This window comes from Chiroxiphia lanceolata, chromosome 12, assembly GCF_009829145.1.
Source record: "Chiroxiphia lanceolata isolate bChiLan1 chromosome 12, bChiLan1.pri, whole genome shotgun sequence".
In the NCBI taxonomy this organism is placed as follows: Eukaryota; Metazoa; Chordata; class Aves; order Passeriformes; family Pipridae; genus Chiroxiphia; species Chiroxiphia lanceolata.
Window position 1 is genome coordinate 15,520,079 of NC_045648.1, and position 19,135 is coordinate 15,539,213.

The following is a 19,135-nucleotide window of genomic DNA, read 5'->3' on the forward strand; positions in this document are numbered from 1 at the left end:
GCATGAAGAATAACTACACAGACTGTGACTCTTCAGCCTGGGAGAATGAACTGAGGTGCCATGACTGAGGCATACACAGCTGTGAGGGACGAGGAGAACAAGACCAGGGGCATCAAGTGAAATTAGCAGGAGGTAAAGTCAGTAAAAGGGAGATGCTTCCTCCATCCTCTTGGCATTAAGCTGCTCCCACACACAGCTGTGGCTGCTCAGTAGGGGTTAATAAAATCCACAGGACAAATGTGTGGAAGGAAAAATCTCCTGAGGTTTATGCAGGATGAAGACACTACCTTTGGCTCAAGAAGCGTTTGAGCGACATAAGAATATTCAGTGTGCGTGCCCTGATCTCACACCCTTCACTGCGCCCTGGCTGCTGCCCAAATGTGGGAGGGAGGATGCTGGGCTGGGAGGAGGTAATGTAGCATTCTCTTGCTCCCATCCCTTTCTCTGGAAAGAGGAGGAGGACTTTCAGGTCCCACAGCTTCAGGAAACCTGAATTCAAGCCCCAGCATATGAATTAGACATTATTTCACCATGAGCCCAATCTCTTGGCATGTTGATCTGATAGAACAGAGCCCAGCCCACCTGAGAAGGGCATCCAGAACAGGTAGGTCTCTGCTTTGGGCCTGGAACTATGTCTGGTTGCAGAGTACCAAATACAGGAAAGCCACTGATTTACTGAAATGAGTCCAGTGAAGGCCACCAAAAAGATTGAGGGAGTTCAGGCATCTGACATAGGAGGAGAGGGTGAGAGAAGCCGGGGTTCAGGCTTCAGGGGAGAGCTAAACAGAGACCTCCTTGTTTCCTTCACTACCTCACAGGAAGGTACAGACTCAGAGATGCAGAGTGATGGACTGAGAGGCCAAAATGCAAGTGGCAAGGAGGACAGTTCTGATTAGATGTTAGGAAAATTAGTTGGCCTGTGACGGAGATCAAACAGTACCACAGGGTCCCAGAGAAATGGGCTATCTCCATCCTGTGAGACAGTGGAGGGGACAAGGTGCTGAGCAGATGATTGACGTCCTTCTTGGAGTGGGGGGATAGACCAGAGACCCCCAGGGGTCCCTTCCCACCCTGGTTACAATGTGGTTCAGTGCCTCACCCCAGCAGTGGAGGGAAACCTGGATAGTGAGTGCAGGTTTAGCTCAGATGTGATGAGACAAAGCCTGCTGTGGTGTTTGATCCTCCCCCCAGACGCACGGGGGTTGTATTCTTTTCTGCTCTTTCAGGCTCTGAATGGTTCTTGTGCCTATCCCTGCTGGGACAGCTTCCTCTCACATCTGCTCTCCTGTCATTCTGCTCACAGAGAGTGACAGTGCCCTCTGCTCCCGTCTCACTTTGGAAACATGTTTAGCTGCTGAAGCCTAAGCCAGCCAGCCACAAGGATTCAGTCCTTGTTAGCAAAGCTTTCCTCCTCTGCCTGCAAATCCAGCACTGACTCACAGCACGTCGCAGATGTTTTCTCACTCCTCTCGCACAATTTATCCTTCCCTTTCCCACCCTGCGCCCATAAGTTCCTCCCTTTCTAAAATCACAGGCTTCTTCCTGCACTCTGACAACAAGCTCTCACCCCTGGTTCTTCCCCAGATATTCACACAGACTGTGCCAGGGCAGGACAAATATGACAGACTTTTTGAGCAGGTATTTGGAGAAGGATTCTCTCTCTGAAGCCTGGAGAAAGAGTGTACAGGGAATGCAGCAACCTCCAGCTGTTTGAAGAGATGCCGCATCAACCAGAATTGTCATCTTTAGCTCCAGGAAAGTGCTGGGGTTAATTTAATGATCATTTTTATTAGCTGCCTGTGCTGCATGGATAATAACTCTGCAGCACAGGCGTGGCACAGAGCTGCTGGCACATATTCAGCCAGAACCTTCATTTGCAATCATTCATAGGTTTTAAACCTGCAAGTGTGTATTTCCAAATGCCTGGCTGGACCCCTAAGAAATCAGGAAAAAGGAGGGTCCATGTGATCTCAGACAGCTGGGGAGATGAGCTAGGCATCACCTTTTCTGTATCCATGAAAGGAAAAGACCAGTCCTGGTTGGAGCAGGGGTTATTCAGGATCACATTGGATGGACAGGGTGTAGCAGGTTTTCTTGCTTTTGCAGCATAACTGTCCCATCCTGCACAGAGGAAAGGACATGGAGAGAGAAAATCCTTCCTGCATTTACCAGTTGTGTTGGGTTGGCTTTTCCCTACCACCTTCTTCCCCATCCGTTCTAAGAGAAAAGCAGCAGGGAGAGGGACATCCTTCAGCCTTGCTTAGTCCCTCGGACCCTTGCATGGCCCAGCCCTGCCCTGTGGAGGTGATCCATGACCACTCTCAGCCACAACTGCTTCTCTCTGCTATCCTGAAGACCTGTTTGTGCTCTTCCATGCTGCCACTCAGGAGAGACATCCCTGATGGCCTCGCTTTTCCTTGGTCAGCCCATAAGCACTGCTACAGCCCCAGGGGAGAGAAATTTCAGCAGAGAAGTGAGAGCCCCTCACAGCCTCTTCTCTAGCTGGTCCATGGTCCCCCCTCATGCTCAGAAGTCCTGGTCTCCATCACTCCTGGCTCTGTGGGGACCTGCTTCCTAGGACTATTGGGGAGAAGCCAGCCTGGTGGGAAGTTCTCTGCCCTGGGAGTAGGAATCTTGTCACTCCAAGTCCTGAGCCCAGACCTGCTTCATCCTCCTAGGCTTTGTGTCAGTCTCGCTGCCTGGTCACTGCAAAGTTCTTTGGGAATGACAATCAGTCACTCCCTGGCCACCCTCTGTCCTCTCCATCCACCATTTCCAGCTCATTTCCTTGTAGTCCTGCTACCTCTTGAAAGGTGAAGAGTTCTGGGTTAACAAGTCTGACCTTGCCCTAACCTTGTAAGTGCAAGTCATGGCACAGCGCTGGAGTCCTGACGCTCCACTGTGTCCCTTCCCTTCCAGAGGGGCTTGTGCAACTCTGGTGCTGCCAGCACCACTTCCCCTGGGGCCCTCGTGATGCCTGGCCCAGCTGGTGGGGACTTCTTGGAGGAGGAGGCAGGTTCTACGTGCCTACCCACAGAGCAGCGCTGGGTCCAACATGAGCCTCTCTGTCCGTGGCTCCCGGGAGAGAGGTGAGAGCGGCTGTGGGGTGTGAGGGTGGTGGGCTGGGTGGGAGTGGGAAGGGGGTGAGAGTGGCTGTGGGGATGAGAGCAAGGGTGGTCATGGGAACAGGGGCAAGAACATCTGTGGGGAAGGGCTAAGGACACCATTGGGGATGTGGGTGAGGTCGGCTATGGGGATGGGGGTGAGGTCACCTGTGGGGAAAGGACAAGGACGCCTGTGGGGAAGGGGCTGAGGACACTGGTGGGGAGGGAGGCAAGGACACCCGTGGGGATATGGGTGAATACACCTGTAAGGGCGGAAGGGCACTGTGGGGAGGAGGGGAGGACACTCTTGGGGAGAGGGGCAAGGTCACCACTGGGGATATCCACACCTGTAAGGAGTGGAGGGGGCACCATGGGAAGGAGGGAGGAAACCCATGGGTAAGGAGTTGAGGTCACCAGTGGGGATGGGGATGAGGTAACTGGTGGGGTTGAAAACACTTGTGTAGAGGGGGCTGAGGACACCCGTGGGAATATGGACAAGTACACCTGTAAGGGGGACACTTGTGGGAATGAGAGGAAGGTCAACAATGGTGGTGGAGATGAGGTCACCTCTAAGGAGTGTGCGAGAGGGACACCGCGGGAAGGAGAGGAGGACACCCATAGGGAGCGGATATGTTCAAATACACCTGTAAGGCGGCGGGGAGGGAGAGAGGTCACTCGTGGGCAGGGTGGTGCGGGAGCCTTGGCACCCGAGCGAGGGGCGCGTCCCCGGCGACCCCGCGCGGGGCCGGGCCGGGCCGTACCGTACCGGGCAGGGCCGTCCTGGGCCGTGTCGTGCCGGGCCGTGCGGGGCCGGTCTGTGCGGAGCCGCCGCAGCCCCGCCGTGTGGCGGCACCGCCCCCGCGGGGCGGGCCGGGAGCGCGGAAGTTCGGGGGCCGAGGCGGCGGAGTGCGGGCCTCGGCCCGGCGCCGCAGCCCCGAGCCCGCCATGGGCCGCCGCGGCGGGTGAGCGGCCGCTCGGCCCGGCCCGAGCCGCCGCCAGCGCCGCCGTCCCCTCGCCGCAGGTGCCGCCGCCGCGTCCCGGGGAGAGGAGCCGTCGCGGGTCCGGCCGGCGGCCGCCCAGGCCGGGAAGGAGCCGCCGGAGAAGCGATGCAGGAAGGTGAGCGGCCACGGGGCGGTGGGAAGAGTGACCGTGCGACCCCTATGGCACTTGAGAGAGCACCCAGAAGAGCCTCGTGGCATCCTCGTGGCACCCGTCCACCCACCCATCCACCCGTCCGTCCTTTCGTCCATTCCCTCTGCACAGAGCATCCTTGTTCCTCCAAACTTCCCTTCCTGCTAGGATGGATGCCACTCTTGTAGCCCAGCGAGCCCTGGGCTGTGCTTACTGCATTGTTTCCACCTCCACACCCTGTTTCTCCACAGCCATTACCATCACTGAGCAGCCAGTCTCCATCTCTGTCCCAGTGGGATACTCCTTCACACTGCGGTGCCGAGCCGAGGGACACACCTTGCTGCAGTACCAGTGGTTTTGTCAGCACCAGGTGAGGGTGGGAGCGTGTGTCCCTGGGTATGGCACCAGGTTGGGTCCCTGCACACAATGGGGGAGCTGAAGGAAGAGAGGAAATCAGGAATTTCCACTTTTGCTGCTCTTACAAGGGGCTTCCTAGTGCCTTCTGCTGCCAGCAATGAGGAGGGAATCACTGCCCACTGCCTGTGTTTTCCCTTTAGTCTGACTGCCACCAGATTCCTGGAGCAACCAACCCAGACTTGCCCATTATTGCAGAGCAGACCCAGCTCTACACCTGCAGAGTCAATGACCTCTACAGAAATGCTGTCTTCTCTGACTGGGTGAAGGTGGAGGTCCATCAGTGTGTCGCCAGAGGTACGAGCATGTCTTCTACCTTCTTGATGTATCATGGAATCACAGAATGGTTTGGGTTGGAAGGGACGTTAAAGCTCATCTTGTTCCAACACCCCTGCTATGGGCAGGGACACCTTCCACTAGACCAGGTTGATTCAAGCCCCATCCAACCTGGCATGTACCTACACCTCCTGCTGGTCACTCGCTGTGGGTTTTCTAGGGCTATTTGGGGTGCTGGGACTAGAAGAGTCCATCTGGCTACTTCAAAGCTGACCAAACATAACTCAGGGTGTGGTTGACCTCAGCATGTTGACTGCACCCTTGGCAGGAAAGGGCAAGGGTCAGGTTTGGGAAGCCAGAGGCAGGGCTGTGGTCTGGCGTTGGCTATTGCAGGTGTTGCTCCCAAGCATTCCTTGCTCCCAAAGCAGAAAGGTGCAGTGGTGACGGTGACAAATGGCCATTGTTTGCTGTCCTCGTGGAGGGAGAACCAATTCCATGTTGCTGCCTTGCAGGTTTGCCCCCTCGGCTGTGGCGAGGAGAGCCCGTCATCATCCTCAACCCCACGGAGCAGAGGGTGGAGGTGGGGAAGCCACTGCAGCTGCAGTGTGCTGCCATGGGGGTCCCAGCCCCCTGCTACCAGTGGTACCGGAATGGGAACCTGCTGGAACAGCACAAGAGAAAAAAACTCTGGGTAAGGTTGTCTGCGGATAGTTCAGAAGCTTTAGCTGCTGAGGCGGGTGATGGGAGAAGCTGGTTGCAGGGTTGTGGGAAAGTCCTCTGCGCACTTCTGACGGGGAAGTTCAGGCTGGGCACTAGGAAGAGGTTGTTCATTTGGAGGTGAACGGTGCTGCGCTGGAGCCAGAAAGACAGTGAGGTCTCTGTCCTTGGAGATGTTCAGGGCTGGAATAGACAGAGCTATGGCCAACCTGACTCAGTGGTGGCTTTAGTCCCTCTCTGAGCAGGATCCTGGGCTGGAGAACCAGAGTCCTTGCTAGCCAGTACTGCTCTGGTTCTTGTCCCTGTCCTGATTCTTTGTGAGGCAAAGTCTCAGTGAATAGCAGGAAAAGTACTCTATTCCAGGAACATGGGTGCCTTCAGCAGATCCTGGCAGGGAGCTACAGACTTTCACCATAAATAATGTGGTTTAACTTTTGATCTGTCTAGATCACCCATGCCAAGGTCAGTGACTCGGGCACGTACCTCTGCTGTGCCTCCAACAGTCACGGAGAGCACTGGACCAACGCTGTGGACGTTCACGTAGGTGAGCAGAGCCAACCCGCGTTGCTTTGCTGCACATCACCTGGAGTGAGAAGTAGTTAGAGGGTACAATGGAATTTAATGCTCTTGTCTGGAAGCACCAAGCTGGTGAACGAGGGCTGTGATAAATAGGATTCCTTGGTATCAGGGCTCAGAGGGAGCGAGGGAAGCAGTGGCTGGAAAAGAGAACCCCGCGGACCCGGTGATGCGCTGTCTGGTGGGGTGGGATGCTGGGTTCTGCAGTCTGCCAGAAACCTGCTGTGTTAGGGCAGGCTCGGTGCTCTCAGCTGCTCCCTGTGGTTTTCCCGCCTTGCCAAGGTACTGATTTCACAGTTCCACAGCCAAATCGCAGTGGGCTCTTGTGCCCAAACTCATTTCCAGCCTCACTGGGATGAAGTGATGCACTCAGACACAGAGAGCCGGAGAGGATGGGGTTTGTTTTGGGAAGGTTCAGGCCCCTCAGGCTGGCAGCTGAGGGCTGATGCTGCATGAGTGACAGATCCCAGGGATAAGATGTGTCCCCAGAGCCTCAGACATGCTTCACCTCTCCCTTGGCCCCCTGCCTTTGCTCTGTGTGAAGCAAGAATACCACAAGTTGGCTTGGCTGGCTCTTTACTCCATCTAGAGATTTTTCTATGCTATAAGCTTCTCATCCTGCTTTTTAAGCTCGCTTTAAAATTTCTCCAAAGTGCATCTCCAAATTGATCCTGTATATCCAGAGAGCAATCTGCCTGCCTCGTCACAGCTGGCAAAACTGCATCCAGGGGGGACAGGCAGCAAGAAAAAGACACCAGATTGGGTTGGGTTCAAAGCGTTACAGCTACAGAGCTTAATGTGCAACGGGTGCCTCTGTCAGAGGCAGAATGGGATGAATGGTTTTGTTTTGAACTTTCCAGGCATTCCTGGTGCCTCAGCAACACTGGTTCAGGGGCCAGAGGTCTTCCAGACCCATGAGATGTATGAAATTTATCTTTAATTTCTTCTTTTAGAGCCTGCAGGGTTTTAGAATTTTCTCCTGGGATGAATTTTGAAATTAATTTCTAATTTAAATAGGAAAAGCTGGAGGTGTTTGACTAACAATTTTAAGAAGCCTGAGGTGCTTGGGCAGGGAAGCTTGTGGAGCTCACCAAAGCGAGTCACATTTGGGGGGGCTTTTCTGAGCCAGAACTGCTAAAAAGCAGAGAAAGTCAGAGAAGGGAGATGAACAACTCGGGGAATATTATCACAATCAAAAGCAAATGGTGGCTCCCTCTGCACCAGACGTTTATGGGGAGAGAAACTCTGTTTTGGAGCTTTTATTGACCTTGAGTCATTGTGTTACCTTTGCTTTTGCTGCAGTGAGGGAGAAGGTGTCGCATCAGGAAGCCCAGGTATGAGCTCCTCCGTGCTGACCCTCCTTCCCTGGCCTGCCCCTTTTCCAGTCTTTGCTTCCCAGATGCTCAGGATGTTATAAATCAGGCAGGATTTCATGAAGACCAGTGTGTTTAAGGTTAGCAGTCAGGCTGTGAAGAAGTTGCCCCAGGAGCGTTGCTTATACAGATCCTCTATGTGTTTGACCCAGCTGTGCATTGCTGGGAATGTTGGAGCAGGATTCAGACCTGGCACTGGATGCTGGGCACAGGCTTATCATTTCCCTCTTTCTTTCCTAGGTACATGTGGCTCTGAAAAGTTTTTTGGTGAGTACTGTCATCTTTTCTTCCTGAGCACTTATTATCTTAATTCAAAGCCAGGCCCCAGGGTGGATGGGAAGACAGGGGGAGTTCTTTTCCTGCAAAGACCACTTCAAGCCTTTATGCCCACATTGCAACAGGCTCTCTGCTTTTGGGATCAGAGCTGCATGGCACAAGATGAGTCCCATCCCCTGCCAAGCCCTGATCTTTCTCAGCAAGTGGAGTAATATTATTCCTAATGAGTAACTGAGTCTTGAGCTCTGGGGCTGCCAAATGAGTTTAAAGATGTTGTTCACATGACACCTTTTCCCTTCCTTGAAATACCTCCTCAGAGCAGGCCAAAGCTCCTCACTCCCACCACTGCTGAGTGACGTAAATCCTTTTTTTTTTTACAGTGGGGAGGTGGGGATAAAATCAAAGCAGGACCCCAGGGTTTCTCTATTTCAGCCCTGTGAGGGAAAGGACTCCTTAGCCTGGCTCAGCGCATACCCCTCCCATGCACTGCTGGCACACCAGGCCCACAGTCACGGTAGGGCAGGTAGAGCAGAACCTCCTGCACTCCTGAGATTTTGGCTGTCAAGTGTAAACTTTTCAACCCTTTCTGTCAAAATGATTGTGTATTTTGTTGAAGCGTTCAGAAAGCCTAGGGCTTTCTGGAGGGTGCTTGAGGCTTGCAGCAGCCTAGGGTCTCTCCTTCCTGCCTAAATTTTTTCTTAGATTTCCTGAATCCTCACTCCAACGGAGAAGGTGAGACCTTGCCTCCCACCGAGCGTTTACAGCTTTGTCACTTGGTGTTTGTTTCAGCTACAGGCAAAATAGCACTTTTAGTGGGCAACAACCGCTACCAGCATCATCCCAACCTCATGGCTCCTGTCAAGGATGTGTTTGAGCTGAGTCGTCTTCTGGAGCAGCTGGGCTTCCAGGTGGTCTCCCTCCTGGATCTGAACAAGGCTGAGATGGCGACAGCGGTCAGTCAGTTCCTGCAGCTCCTGGAAAAGGGAGTCTATGGTAAGGCCAAGCCAGCCCAGCCGCTTGCCCATGCTGAGCAGGGATTTGGCAATTTTCTGAACAGCTGTTGAATTGAAAAAGAAAAAACTGAACTTTCCTCTCTCAAGGGAGACCTGCAGCACAGTCAGCAGTGGTGCCAGGCTTGACAGAAGCCTCTGGATAAGTGTTGTTCGGTTTTGGGCAGGTTACAGCCAGCAAAGGCAGTGTTTCTCCATCACGTGGCAGCCTCCAGCACCAACAGCATGGGCTCACGCTGAGTTTTTGGGGAGCCAATGCTTCTGATAGTGAATGGGAAAAGGGGTTTTCATTTTTCTGTAGATAACAGAATTGAGGAGACTTATCCTGTGTGAGGTAGGGGAGCTCCTTTTGAGCCCTGACTGCTGCATCTGGCTATGATTTCCTTGTTTCTCTTTCCTGAAGGTCTAATTTGGGCCCCTGAGAGCTCTTTTGCAGAAGAGCATTGCCAGCTGCAGGTGGCTTTGAGGTTGGGCTTTGAGCTTATTGTGCACTGTTCTCAGTGGGAAGTGATCCTCAAACCCAACCGGCAGATCTTGTGGGTCTTAAAGCAGGTGTTCAGATTTGGTGGGTAAAGCAGCACCTTTGGGGTCCCTGAATTCTCCCAGCCTGAGAGGTATCCTGAAAATACCTTGCCAAGTGGGCTTTTTTTGCTTCCAAACCTCAGTGTGAGGCTTATCTCCCACCTGTGCGGCACCCAGACAGTGAAAGTCAGCGTGGGCTGATTCCAGCCTGGCACTCAGCAGGAGGTTTGGAGGTTGTGCAATGGATAATAGGGACATGGCCACAAGGGAAATGCTGTGCAGCCACCTTGTTCCGGGAAGCACTGACTCACCAGGGAGGCTGAGCTGGTGGGAAGGGCCGCACACGGCCGTGGCATCACCTGGTGACAGTGGATTCCTATGACTTCACTTGCAGCTTCCTTTTGTGGTTGCTCTCTGAAATCCTCTTGTATCTCAGGCTTTACCTGGAGGTTACACCTCCTGTATGGCAATCACCACAGCTGAAATCAGGAGAGCTTTGTGTAGACATACAGAGGGAAGAGAGGGCTGATTGCTGAACATGAGCCTCCATGGGTTGGTGCTCAGTGCCCCATGTTGTATGATCCATGCTGACGAGGGGAGTAAGGCTTTATGGTCTCTGGAACTGCCCCTCCAGGAACTGTAGGCTGTTGTGAGACCTTCATCCACTTCCACAACTCCAGACCATCCCAGACCAGGCCAGCGCCTTCCCCCCCCCTCCCAGGCTTTGGGCCTGAAGTGTTCAGAAAGTGAGTGGATGTGGCACTGCATGATATGGTTTAGTGGACATGGTGGAATTCAGTCCAAGGCTGGACTTGATGATCTTGCAGGTCTTTTCCAAGCTTAGTGATTCTATATACCAAAGGCTTCTCCAATTCACGGTATGGAGGTGGTGGGTCATTGGGCTGCTTTTCCTCCAGATCTCTTAGAAAAGCTGCAGAGAATTTTTGAAGGCCCCAAGCATCCTCTGAGTGATCTAAATCATTCTCTCCTCAGGCGAACGAGGAATCCCCCTGGATGTTATTTTGAGTGTCCTAAAAAGTCCTGAGTCAAAAAAATTGCACTGGAAATGCAACGAGAGCAGAAAGTTGTGAGTGAAATACTTGGAATATGGAGTCATGCCTTAATTAAGCCTCACGCTGACATTTCCTGCATTATGAGCAGTGCCTGGAGCTTCCCCTTTTTAATTTGGTACTCGGAAGTTTGTCTGTGATCAGCAGTTCTGACTCACACGACGTGGGAAGAGCTCAGAATAAAAAAGCCCTTTCCTTTTCTGAGCAAATTGTTGACTGTCCTGTTCAGGAGAGAAATTATGTCCAGAAGAGGCTGGAAAAGTTGCTCAGCTGTTGTGAAACATGTCTTTTTGGATTTGAACACCAGTCTTTGGGATTTATATAGTCTGGGGAGCACCTGGTGGTGCATTCAGGTGCACAAGACCTCAAAAGTTAGAAACTTTAAGGATTGAATCGTTCTTTGTGGGCTTTTCTGTAGCACTTAATTTTTTTCCAAGCATCAGTGATGCTGCCTGGTGACAGATGTCATCACTTCCTTGCATGAACAGGGGCAGAGGCATGAAAGGCACCAGTGCTTGATGACTTGAGGGGCCCAGCCTGTAATGCCTGCATCTAATTTTTCCAGAAGGTTTCCAGTTTTATACTCTTTTCTAGTTTCAGGGGAGGGTTTTGTGGCTTTGCTTTGCAAGTTACAAAAGCTCAGAGCTCCTGCAGATCAGAGCCCGCCGTATCTGGCTGGCAATCCACAAGAAGAGGAGCCCAAATCTTGTGGGCATCTGTGGAAACAGCCATTTGAGAAACTTTCCATTGTCCCCTGAGAATAGAAACCAAAGGTGACTCGAGGCCTCTTTGACTGTGAGATCATGTTTTCCATCTTCCACACGATGAGGTCATGCTTTTAGTCCTTCAGCTCCTGCCCCTGTCACCACGTCCCTTGCAGAATCAGAGATCAAGGCGAGTGTCCTGCCAAGTCCAGGGGCAGGAACAGTGGAGGGAATACAGAGGAGAGGTTACGCACTCAAGTGTGAGCTTTGGCAGTGAGTCTGACTGAAGAATTTCTCCTGCTGTTGCCTTTTAGCTGCTTGTTCCCATTTCTGATCTCTCACTTTTCACCATCCCTCCATTGTGGTAGCACAACTGTGTCACCTCACAGAGCTATTTTTAACCCATTTCGGTTCCCCAAGTTGGCTTTCATCAATCAGCATCCCCTAAGCAGTGTCATCAGCGCAGGGGAGGGGTGACCAGCCACTGTGCAATTTCCTTTAGGGAAGCTTCAGCCCACATAGGGATCCCTGTGCAGGAGGAAAGCCCTGCACAGGACACGGGTCAGAGGGGAGCACCAGCTTGGGCCATGCTGAGCTCCCCAGTGCTTTCCACCTGAAAGTCCCTGTATTACCATCTCTTGTGAAGGCAGAAAACATTACTAAGTTCCATGTGCATAGGAGTAAAATCCAAAATTCTTGTTGAGTATTGGACTTCCCACCAGCACCTGGATGGGTCTGACTCTTCCTTCCTTACAGGTCTTCCTGTCTGGTCTGAGGTTGTTGTGTGTGGTCCACGTGTTCTGGACGTTTGGAGAACTCTCTGTCTCTCCATCTCTGTCTAATTTTTCACCAGTTTATAGGTGTATAAATACAGGCAGACCTTTGAAATCTGGAGAGTGTTTCCCATCACCTAATCAGATGTTAATCTCTTCTCCAAAACGAGGAAGCTCTTTTAAATGAGAAGCTTCTCATTTAAAAGACTGTTAATGTAAAATCCTGTGGTAAAATCTTTTTCTGTTGTCATTTTCCTTTAAAGACCTGAGGATTAACCCAAACTTTGTACAAAGGTGGAATTCAGCCTGGCAGGTGCTGAGCCTGGGTGTTGTAGCACAGAGGGCTTGGAAATATGTAAACCCAGTGACTTCAGGTGACAAACAGCGTGGGAGTCCACAAGCACAAGGGAGCCTCTCAGGGCTGCTTCTGACTCTGCCAAAAGGGATAAATTGGAAAAAAGTCAAAACTGTGAGGTCAGCGTAGCTGCAGTTCCATAGGTGCTGCTGGTCTAGGTTTGCCCTGCTCCAGTATCACTTCAGGAGATGGGATGTGGCCATGGGGAGCTGGTTACAGACCTGCAGGTTGGCATCCTGATTCATTCTCTCTTCTCCCTGTTCCCAGCTATATTCTACTATGCCGGGCATGGGTACGAACATCTGGGGAGGAACTACATGGTCCCTGTTGATGCCCCCCAGCCCTACGCCCCTGAGAACTGCATCAGCGTGCAGAGGATCCTCCAGAAGATGCAGCAGCAGCAGACAGCCCTGAACATCATCTTGCTGGACACCTGCAGGAAGTGGTAGGGTGCTCTTCTCCCTTCCTCACCTCGGATGGGTGTTCTGAGGGGCCAGGGAAGGGTGTCCAGCCTCAGCTCTGGGCTTCAACTCCCCCTGTGGGGTGTTCCCGTGGATTGCTGGGGCCACGTCCCCTGTGGTGCTGCTCCATCAATGGTTATTGATTGTGTGTCATAAAATCAGCAGCACTTTTAGGTCCTGCAGGATGTTATGGAAAGATGGGTCATTCCCATCTTAGTGCAGAGAGCATCAAGTATTGTCTGAGATCTGCTGGAGAGAAGGGGCTTGAAAAATCCTTGGATTTTTTGAGGTGAAGAAGCCTGGCAAATACAGGCAGGTTGCCTCAAGCCCATGGAATCATGGCTGTGTCTGGCATAAATTGTTGGCTGAAACTCAGCACAGGGTTTGTCTTTTATATTTCAAGCCTGACCCACCTAACCTTGTCTTGCTGATCGTGTGCTTTCCTGGTCCATGTTTCCCAAGTGCTCAGGCTGGGAGTGTTCAACTCACCTCTCTTCTCCTGGCTGCATTCTTGTTAACATCTCAGTGAGAAGAGTGCAGCATGATGGGGAAAATATTTTAAGCCCTGCTACTTGCTTTTTACTGGCCTTAAATCCTTCTGAAGTGGTTGTGTTGTGAAGCAGCTGCTGCTGAGGTCAGAGATCAGCATTTTCCCACTGTCTGTGGAAAGCCTATCATCCTCTCTTGGCCTGCAGACCTCTATCCTGCTGCAGAAAATTACTACTTGTCCAATTTCAGCAGAGGTAGGTGGACTGTTGCAGTAGAAGCTGTCATTAGTTCATTTATTTCAGTCTCCTGAGGCAGATTTACAGGTCAGAAAAGACCTGGAGAGCAAATGCAGGAAAGTCTCTCTCTTCCTGCTGTGGTTCCTGTGCTAAGAACCGGAAAGACGACAGGGATTTTGATACCCTGAAAGAGCTGCCAGCCCTTGGAGAGAGGATAAATCTTTGATGCCTTGTAGCTGCAGAGGTGGGGATGCTCACTTTGAATAGCTTCAAGCTGGCTGTGCAGAGACTTATCCTGCAGGTCTGAATTGCCAGTGTCACCAGATCTTAATGTGCCTTGATCCTGCCCTGAGCTCCCCAGAGTGAAGCATCCCCTTTCTCCCTTCTTGCTCTCTGCTGAAAGCAGAGTGTGTTACTTCCCTGGCACACCTGGCAGCACCTTCCTGCTCCCCCCAGCAGGATAACAGGCAGAGGATGGCATGCAGCCAGGCAGGAACACCTGGCTCTCATGGATACACCGCTGGAGCTGCACCTCTGGGCTGCTGTCCAAGGGCAGTGCATGATGGGGAGGTGACATGGAGGCTGCACAGGGATCACCAACACAAATGTTAACAGTCTATAAAACAGCTTTTGAGCTGCTGTCTGCCTTTGAGCTGCTCTCTCCTTCCTTGGCGTTCCTGTGCTCAGTGGAGTCTCAATGGGCTCTGGGAAGAGGGTGCAGTGTGAGATCTGCTGGGATGTTTAGGCAAGGTTGTGCAGCTGTTTTTTTCTCTTCTCCCCTAAAGCTCACACCTCCCCTTTTCCACAAGCACAGCACTTCATGCAGTGGGTGTTATCCCTGATTTTGTGGGGGATTGCTGTAGAAACTCTCTCCTGAGCTCCTTTATCTTGAGAAGTCACAATTTTAGCTTGGGAAAGCGTCTGGATTTCATAGCTGTGTGTGTTTACAACATTGTGTAAAATAAGGTTCCCAGGGTCTCCTTTCCCAAGGCCCTTTTGGTCCGACTGATGCTGCAGGTCTGTCAACAGCTTGTGGACAAACCAGGAGGGGCTGTGTCTGTGCTGAGAAGGAGCTCACCCAGAGCATCTCCTCACCCCATATGTTGGCATCAGAAATGCCAGGGTGGTGAGAAACACAGCCTCCTTTGCCAAGTGGGAGCAGATGTTCAGCTTTAGCAGAGGAGGAACCAGGAACATGGAGCCTGTGTGTAGCCTCATACATTTATGTGCTGATTTTGGGCGGATGCGATTGCCTCTTCCAGGAATTCTCTGATTTATCCTTGGACCTGAAATGCCAGATTTCTGCATTAATTTAGGAGCAGCTGAGGAGCAGATAAATCTCAGTATTCGTATCTAGAAGCGTATCTCTTCCCACATTTTCTCTTCTGATCATCTTTAAGACAACTTACAGAAGCCAATTGAATCGTACCATGAAATATCTCCAGACTGTGCCACCAGTAGTAGGTGACACTGGCTGCTGGTGATACAGCCATCCCTTCTGCTCTCCTTAGTGTGCCAGCTTCAGCCTCAGGAAGCTGTGCTGGAATTGAATAATGTGGAGTAATGCTGCCTCTTTTCCTGGCTCTTGTCGCTATGTGACTGGGAACAGCTCCATGTCACTGGTGTGAACTGGAGCCAGCCTGTCCCCATGCAGTCAGATGGGCAAGGCTTGGCCATTCAGTGCAACCATGAGATCTTTTTTGGTGAAAACCAGGCCTGTCACTGTGGTTCTACCTGATTTTGGAAATAACAGGAGCTGTTCTCATTCAGCTGTATCTAGACCAGGATATCGGGGCCAGTTTTGGGCTTCAGGACCCGGGTGTGTGTCTCCTGATCCCATCTCTCAGTGACATCTGGGGGTGTATGAACCATAACCTGCTTTGGTTCTCTGAGGCAGAAGTGTGTGTGTGGTCTGGAGGGGCCCTGTGGGGTGCCCCAGACCCCAGCACAGGCAGTTGAGCCATAACTATGTTCTGTGCACACCTCTGATTTCCGCAGGGACAGTTGTCCACTGGGCCACAGTGACCCCATGTGTTCTCTGCACTTTGTTGCTGCCTGGAGTTGTTAAAATCCAGCCTCGGGAGAGAGGAGGGAAGGTTGTCCCCACAGCTCCAGGCTCAGTGTGGGGCAGGGAGCAGCTCACCAGTGCAGAGAGGTCACAGCTGGACCTATCTACTCATTTCCCTGTGGTTTGGGTTCTTGGTGGGACTCCCAACTTTCGTCTCTGTGGTTGGATCTGAGGTGAGGGTTGATGCTATTGCCATCCCTAGGAGATGGATGTGGGAGAGCATGTGGGCTTTGTCCCCTCCAGCTGACAGATGTCCTCAACACTGACTCATGCCTTTTCTTTCTCTTCCAGGTACAACCCAGGACGTGCCCTCTCCCAGGTGCAGCCACTGGAGCCCTGGGGAAATACTGTCTATGGCTATGCCACGTAAGTGCACTTTGCTGTCCCCACGCTGGCACACAGGACCAGATGCTGGCACAGCCATACCCCCTCTCATCCTTTCATGCACGGTGGCTTTGGAGGCTGGAGAGGGCTTCACTATGTTTCCTCTGGCTCTCACCTTCCAACTGCTGCATTTGCTGTTCAGGCACTTCTGTCCTTCCTCCTGCCATCACTCAAGGCAGCCTGTGCTTGTGCATAAAGGTGACCTCAGCTACTGTCACCCGTCCTTCAGGCCTGAGCCTGATTCCCCAGGTTCATGTGCCATGAACAGCCCACCTGAAGCGTCCTGAGACGATGGGTGTTGTTTACTGCTCCAGTGCCAGCTTTTCTGGTTTTTTACCTTCTGTCACCTGCTTAGGCTGGAGACTGTGCTTTTCTAACCTATCCCCTTCCATTGCTTTTTCCCATCCTGTGCCTTTCCCACCATCTCCTGGGCCAAACCCAAGCACTTTGTGTTATTCCTTGAGAAGCAAACTCAGACTCAGCCAGAAGAGTCTGGATGGAGTTGGCAAGCCCAGACTCACCCTCAGGACTTTGTGCCTGGTGCAGAAATGTGAGGACTCTGAAGAAATGTCCTTATTCTTGCAGGAGTGAAGATGCAGAAGCCTATGAACTGCAGGATGGGGAGTTTAGCTCTGGGATCTTCATGAAATACCTGAAGAAACACATTCTGAAAGAGAAGAAGGTTACACACATGTTGGAGGATGTGTTGGAAGGTGAGGGACAAACGAGAAACCACTTGCTTCAGTAGCAGGGGTGAGAAGAGAGACCAGAGACCAAGTGGCTCCACACCACCCCATCCCAGGCAGCCAGCCAACCGTTCCTCCCTAAAATCCAAATCTCAGGCTGTGCCCCATGTGAGCTCTCAGTAGCCTGGCAGCAGTATGGAGACATTCATGTAGGATCTGAAAGGCAGGGAAATCAATAAGGAACCTGGAGTGACCCATGTGCCTCCAACTCTTTCCCACAGACATTGGCCGGGATCCCCTGGTCACTGGGAAGCAGGTGATGGAGATCAAACACACCCTGAAGGAAGCCCGGTCCCTGACAGACCCCATCTGTCCCTCCGGCGCAGGTGCCGAGCGCTGGGGACACAACCACGGTGAGCCATGCAGGGCATGGGGAGGAGAGGGATGGAGGTCCCTGTGCCCCTCAGGGACACCGGGCTGCAGGGAGATGTTGGCTGGACCCTCTGAGGAGCTGATCCCTTTTGGATTTCCCTTCCAGAGCCGCTGAGCAGAACACTGACCTTTCCCTGCGGGGCCCGGGCAGAGCTCCGCTTCCTGCGGCTCTTCTCCAACCTGATGTCCGTGTGTGCAAAGCTGCAGCCCCCCCCGGCCCATGTCACTGCCCCTCGCCTCCTGCTCTGCCAGCCCCCGGTGAGTCCTCTAAGCTCCCCTTCCTGGGCTGCTTTCCCCAGGACACAGGTGGGAGCGTGGTTGGGCTCAGCCCAGGGGGTCCTGAGGGCTGGGAAAGGCTGATCCCAGGTGGAAAAGGATCCCCTCTTCTGCACATACCTCCTTGAGGCTCCTTCCACACCTCAGTGGGTTCCCTACAGGCCACCTGCCTTGCTCCTCGTGCATCACAAAAAGGATTTTGCACCGGTTTGATGGCTTTAACCAGTTACTCCTCAGATTGATTTCTGTCCTGCCTGATTAAATTATTGTATTTAATCTGATTGAGGTGAAGAGCCATTCTGTTTTCCATGTTTGGAAGCAGATCTGGCTTTTTGAAGCATGCATTCTTAGCCTGCTCTGCTCATATTCCATATTTCTTCCCTGTTGAGCCGTACCAGCTTCCTTCCACCCTTTCTCACACCTTTCCTAACAGACCACGTGCCCAGCATGGTCTTTCCTGGTGGTCTCCATAGTCTCCATGCCACCACTAAGGATTTAACTTGCTGCTCCTTTCTGCTAACCATCTCCCTCGTTTTCTTTAGTCCTTTTGCTGAAGTGTAGCTTGACTGTGGTGGGTTTTTCAGCCCTTGTTGCTCGTGGAGGGACACTGCTTCTCAGTACATTGGGATGACTGATGCAGCGTGGTGTATCCAGGAGGTTTGGAGCCTGATCCTACCTGTTCCCAAGCTGGAGCATCGTTTCCCCTTGTGAGCTCCCTAATCATGCATGAAAAACGTGTGTGTGTGTGTGTGTGTGTGTGAGCAGATATTTGCATGCATCCACCCCACATCAGCAACTCAGGGCAAAGGGGCACTCAGTCGTGTGCTCCTGCCTCTGGAGCTGTCTCAAGAGGGTTGAGGAGACAAAAAAGGCACCCCAGTTCAGCAGTGGGATCCCTGTCCTTGTCCCACTGCACGGCGGTGCTGGCTCACACTGACCTCCAGTGGTGTCTGCTGAGGCAGCAGCACGTCCTGCCACCATCCTCCGACCACACTGGCCCTGGCACCGGCCCTGGCACCTGCCCCACCTCAGACTCCCACAGAGGCCACCCCTGCACCCCTGGGACCACGGGAGTGCACAGGTATCTGCAGGAGGGTGCAGGGCTTCTGCCAGGATCCCTGTGCCAGCCCTCCCGGGGGATGCTGGGGAAGGTGGGGTTGCTGAAGTGTAGGACCAACAAAACCAGGCTGAAGAGGAGGTTGCAAGCCCTGGGGAATGATCCCAGGAAGCTGCTTGGTTGAGGAAATGATAGTTTTCCCACCACTTGCCACATTTTGCTTATCAAAGGGATTTAACTGGGCTTGCTGTGTGTTTGGCAGGGATAATTAGGATGGAATTTTCTGGCATTGATCAATTTTCTTTAGTTGTCCCATATTCCCTGCCATCCTGTGTCTTGCCTTTTACCTGACATTTACTTGCATTTTACCTGACAAGCACTGTCTTCAGAGGGAGAGGCTGCTGTAGCACGTGTAGAAAGGAACAATGCTGACAGCTAGGGCATTCCCATTTTTTTTCTCTATACTGTTTGAATCCTTACTTTTTAAAAACCTTTATGTTAGATCTCCTTGTTTTCCACTCACTTGATCTGGAACTGTTTGACCTAATGGTCTTTCCAGTCACCCTTCCCCCCATTTATATAGAATATCTGTTTTTCTAGGCTAGCTAAAACTCTGGCCTTGCCAATTCCTGGGCATCATCTTCATTAAAAAATGTATTCCACCATGGGGAAAGGTTTATAAATAAGTATGAATTGGCTAAAAAAATTAATTCAGAAAATGCTTCTCTCCATTTTCTCCTACACA

The 19,135-nt window shown here is 52.2% G+C and overlaps 1 protein-coding gene across 5 annotated transcripts in view; it reads left to right on the top strand.

The window, feature by feature from the left end:
* Positions 1-409: 409 nt before the first annotated feature.
* LOC116792594 (mucosa-associated lymphoid tissue lymphoma translocation protein 1-like) overlaps positions 410-19,135 on the top strand; it is a 30,767-nt gene continuing 12,041 nt past the window's right edge. For 3 of the 5 annotated variants that reach the window (XM_032699662.1, XM_032699660.1, XM_032699663.1), the window contains exons 1-13: positions 3,635-3,750; positions 4,126-4,220; positions 4,487-4,605; positions 4,793-4,946; positions 5,438-5,616; positions 6,090-6,186; positions 7,832-7,858; positions 8,657-8,860; positions 12,569-12,746; positions 15,847-15,921; positions 16,525-16,652; positions 16,907-17,038; positions 17,164-17,315. In XM_032699662.1, coding sequence (XP_032555553.1) covers positions 3,650-3,750; positions 4,126-4,220; positions 4,487-4,605; positions 4,793-4,946; positions 5,438-5,616; positions 6,090-6,186; positions 7,832-7,858; positions 8,657-8,860; positions 12,569-12,746; positions 15,847-15,921; positions 16,525-16,652; positions 16,907-17,038; positions 17,164-17,315 — 1,641 coding nt within the window. In that variant the 5' untranslated portion in view covers positions 3,635-3,649. Of the gene's footprint in view, positions 3,090-3,634; positions 3,751-4,125; positions 4,221-4,486; positions 4,606-4,792; positions 4,947-5,437; positions 5,617-6,089; positions 6,187-7,831; positions 7,859-8,656; positions 8,861-12,568; positions 12,747-15,846; positions 15,922-16,524; positions 16,653-16,906; positions 17,039-17,163; positions 17,316-17,917; positions 18,041-19,135 lie in introns of those variants that run through there. The other 2 variants (XR_004359196.1, XM_032699661.1) reach the window with 2 other exon arrangements.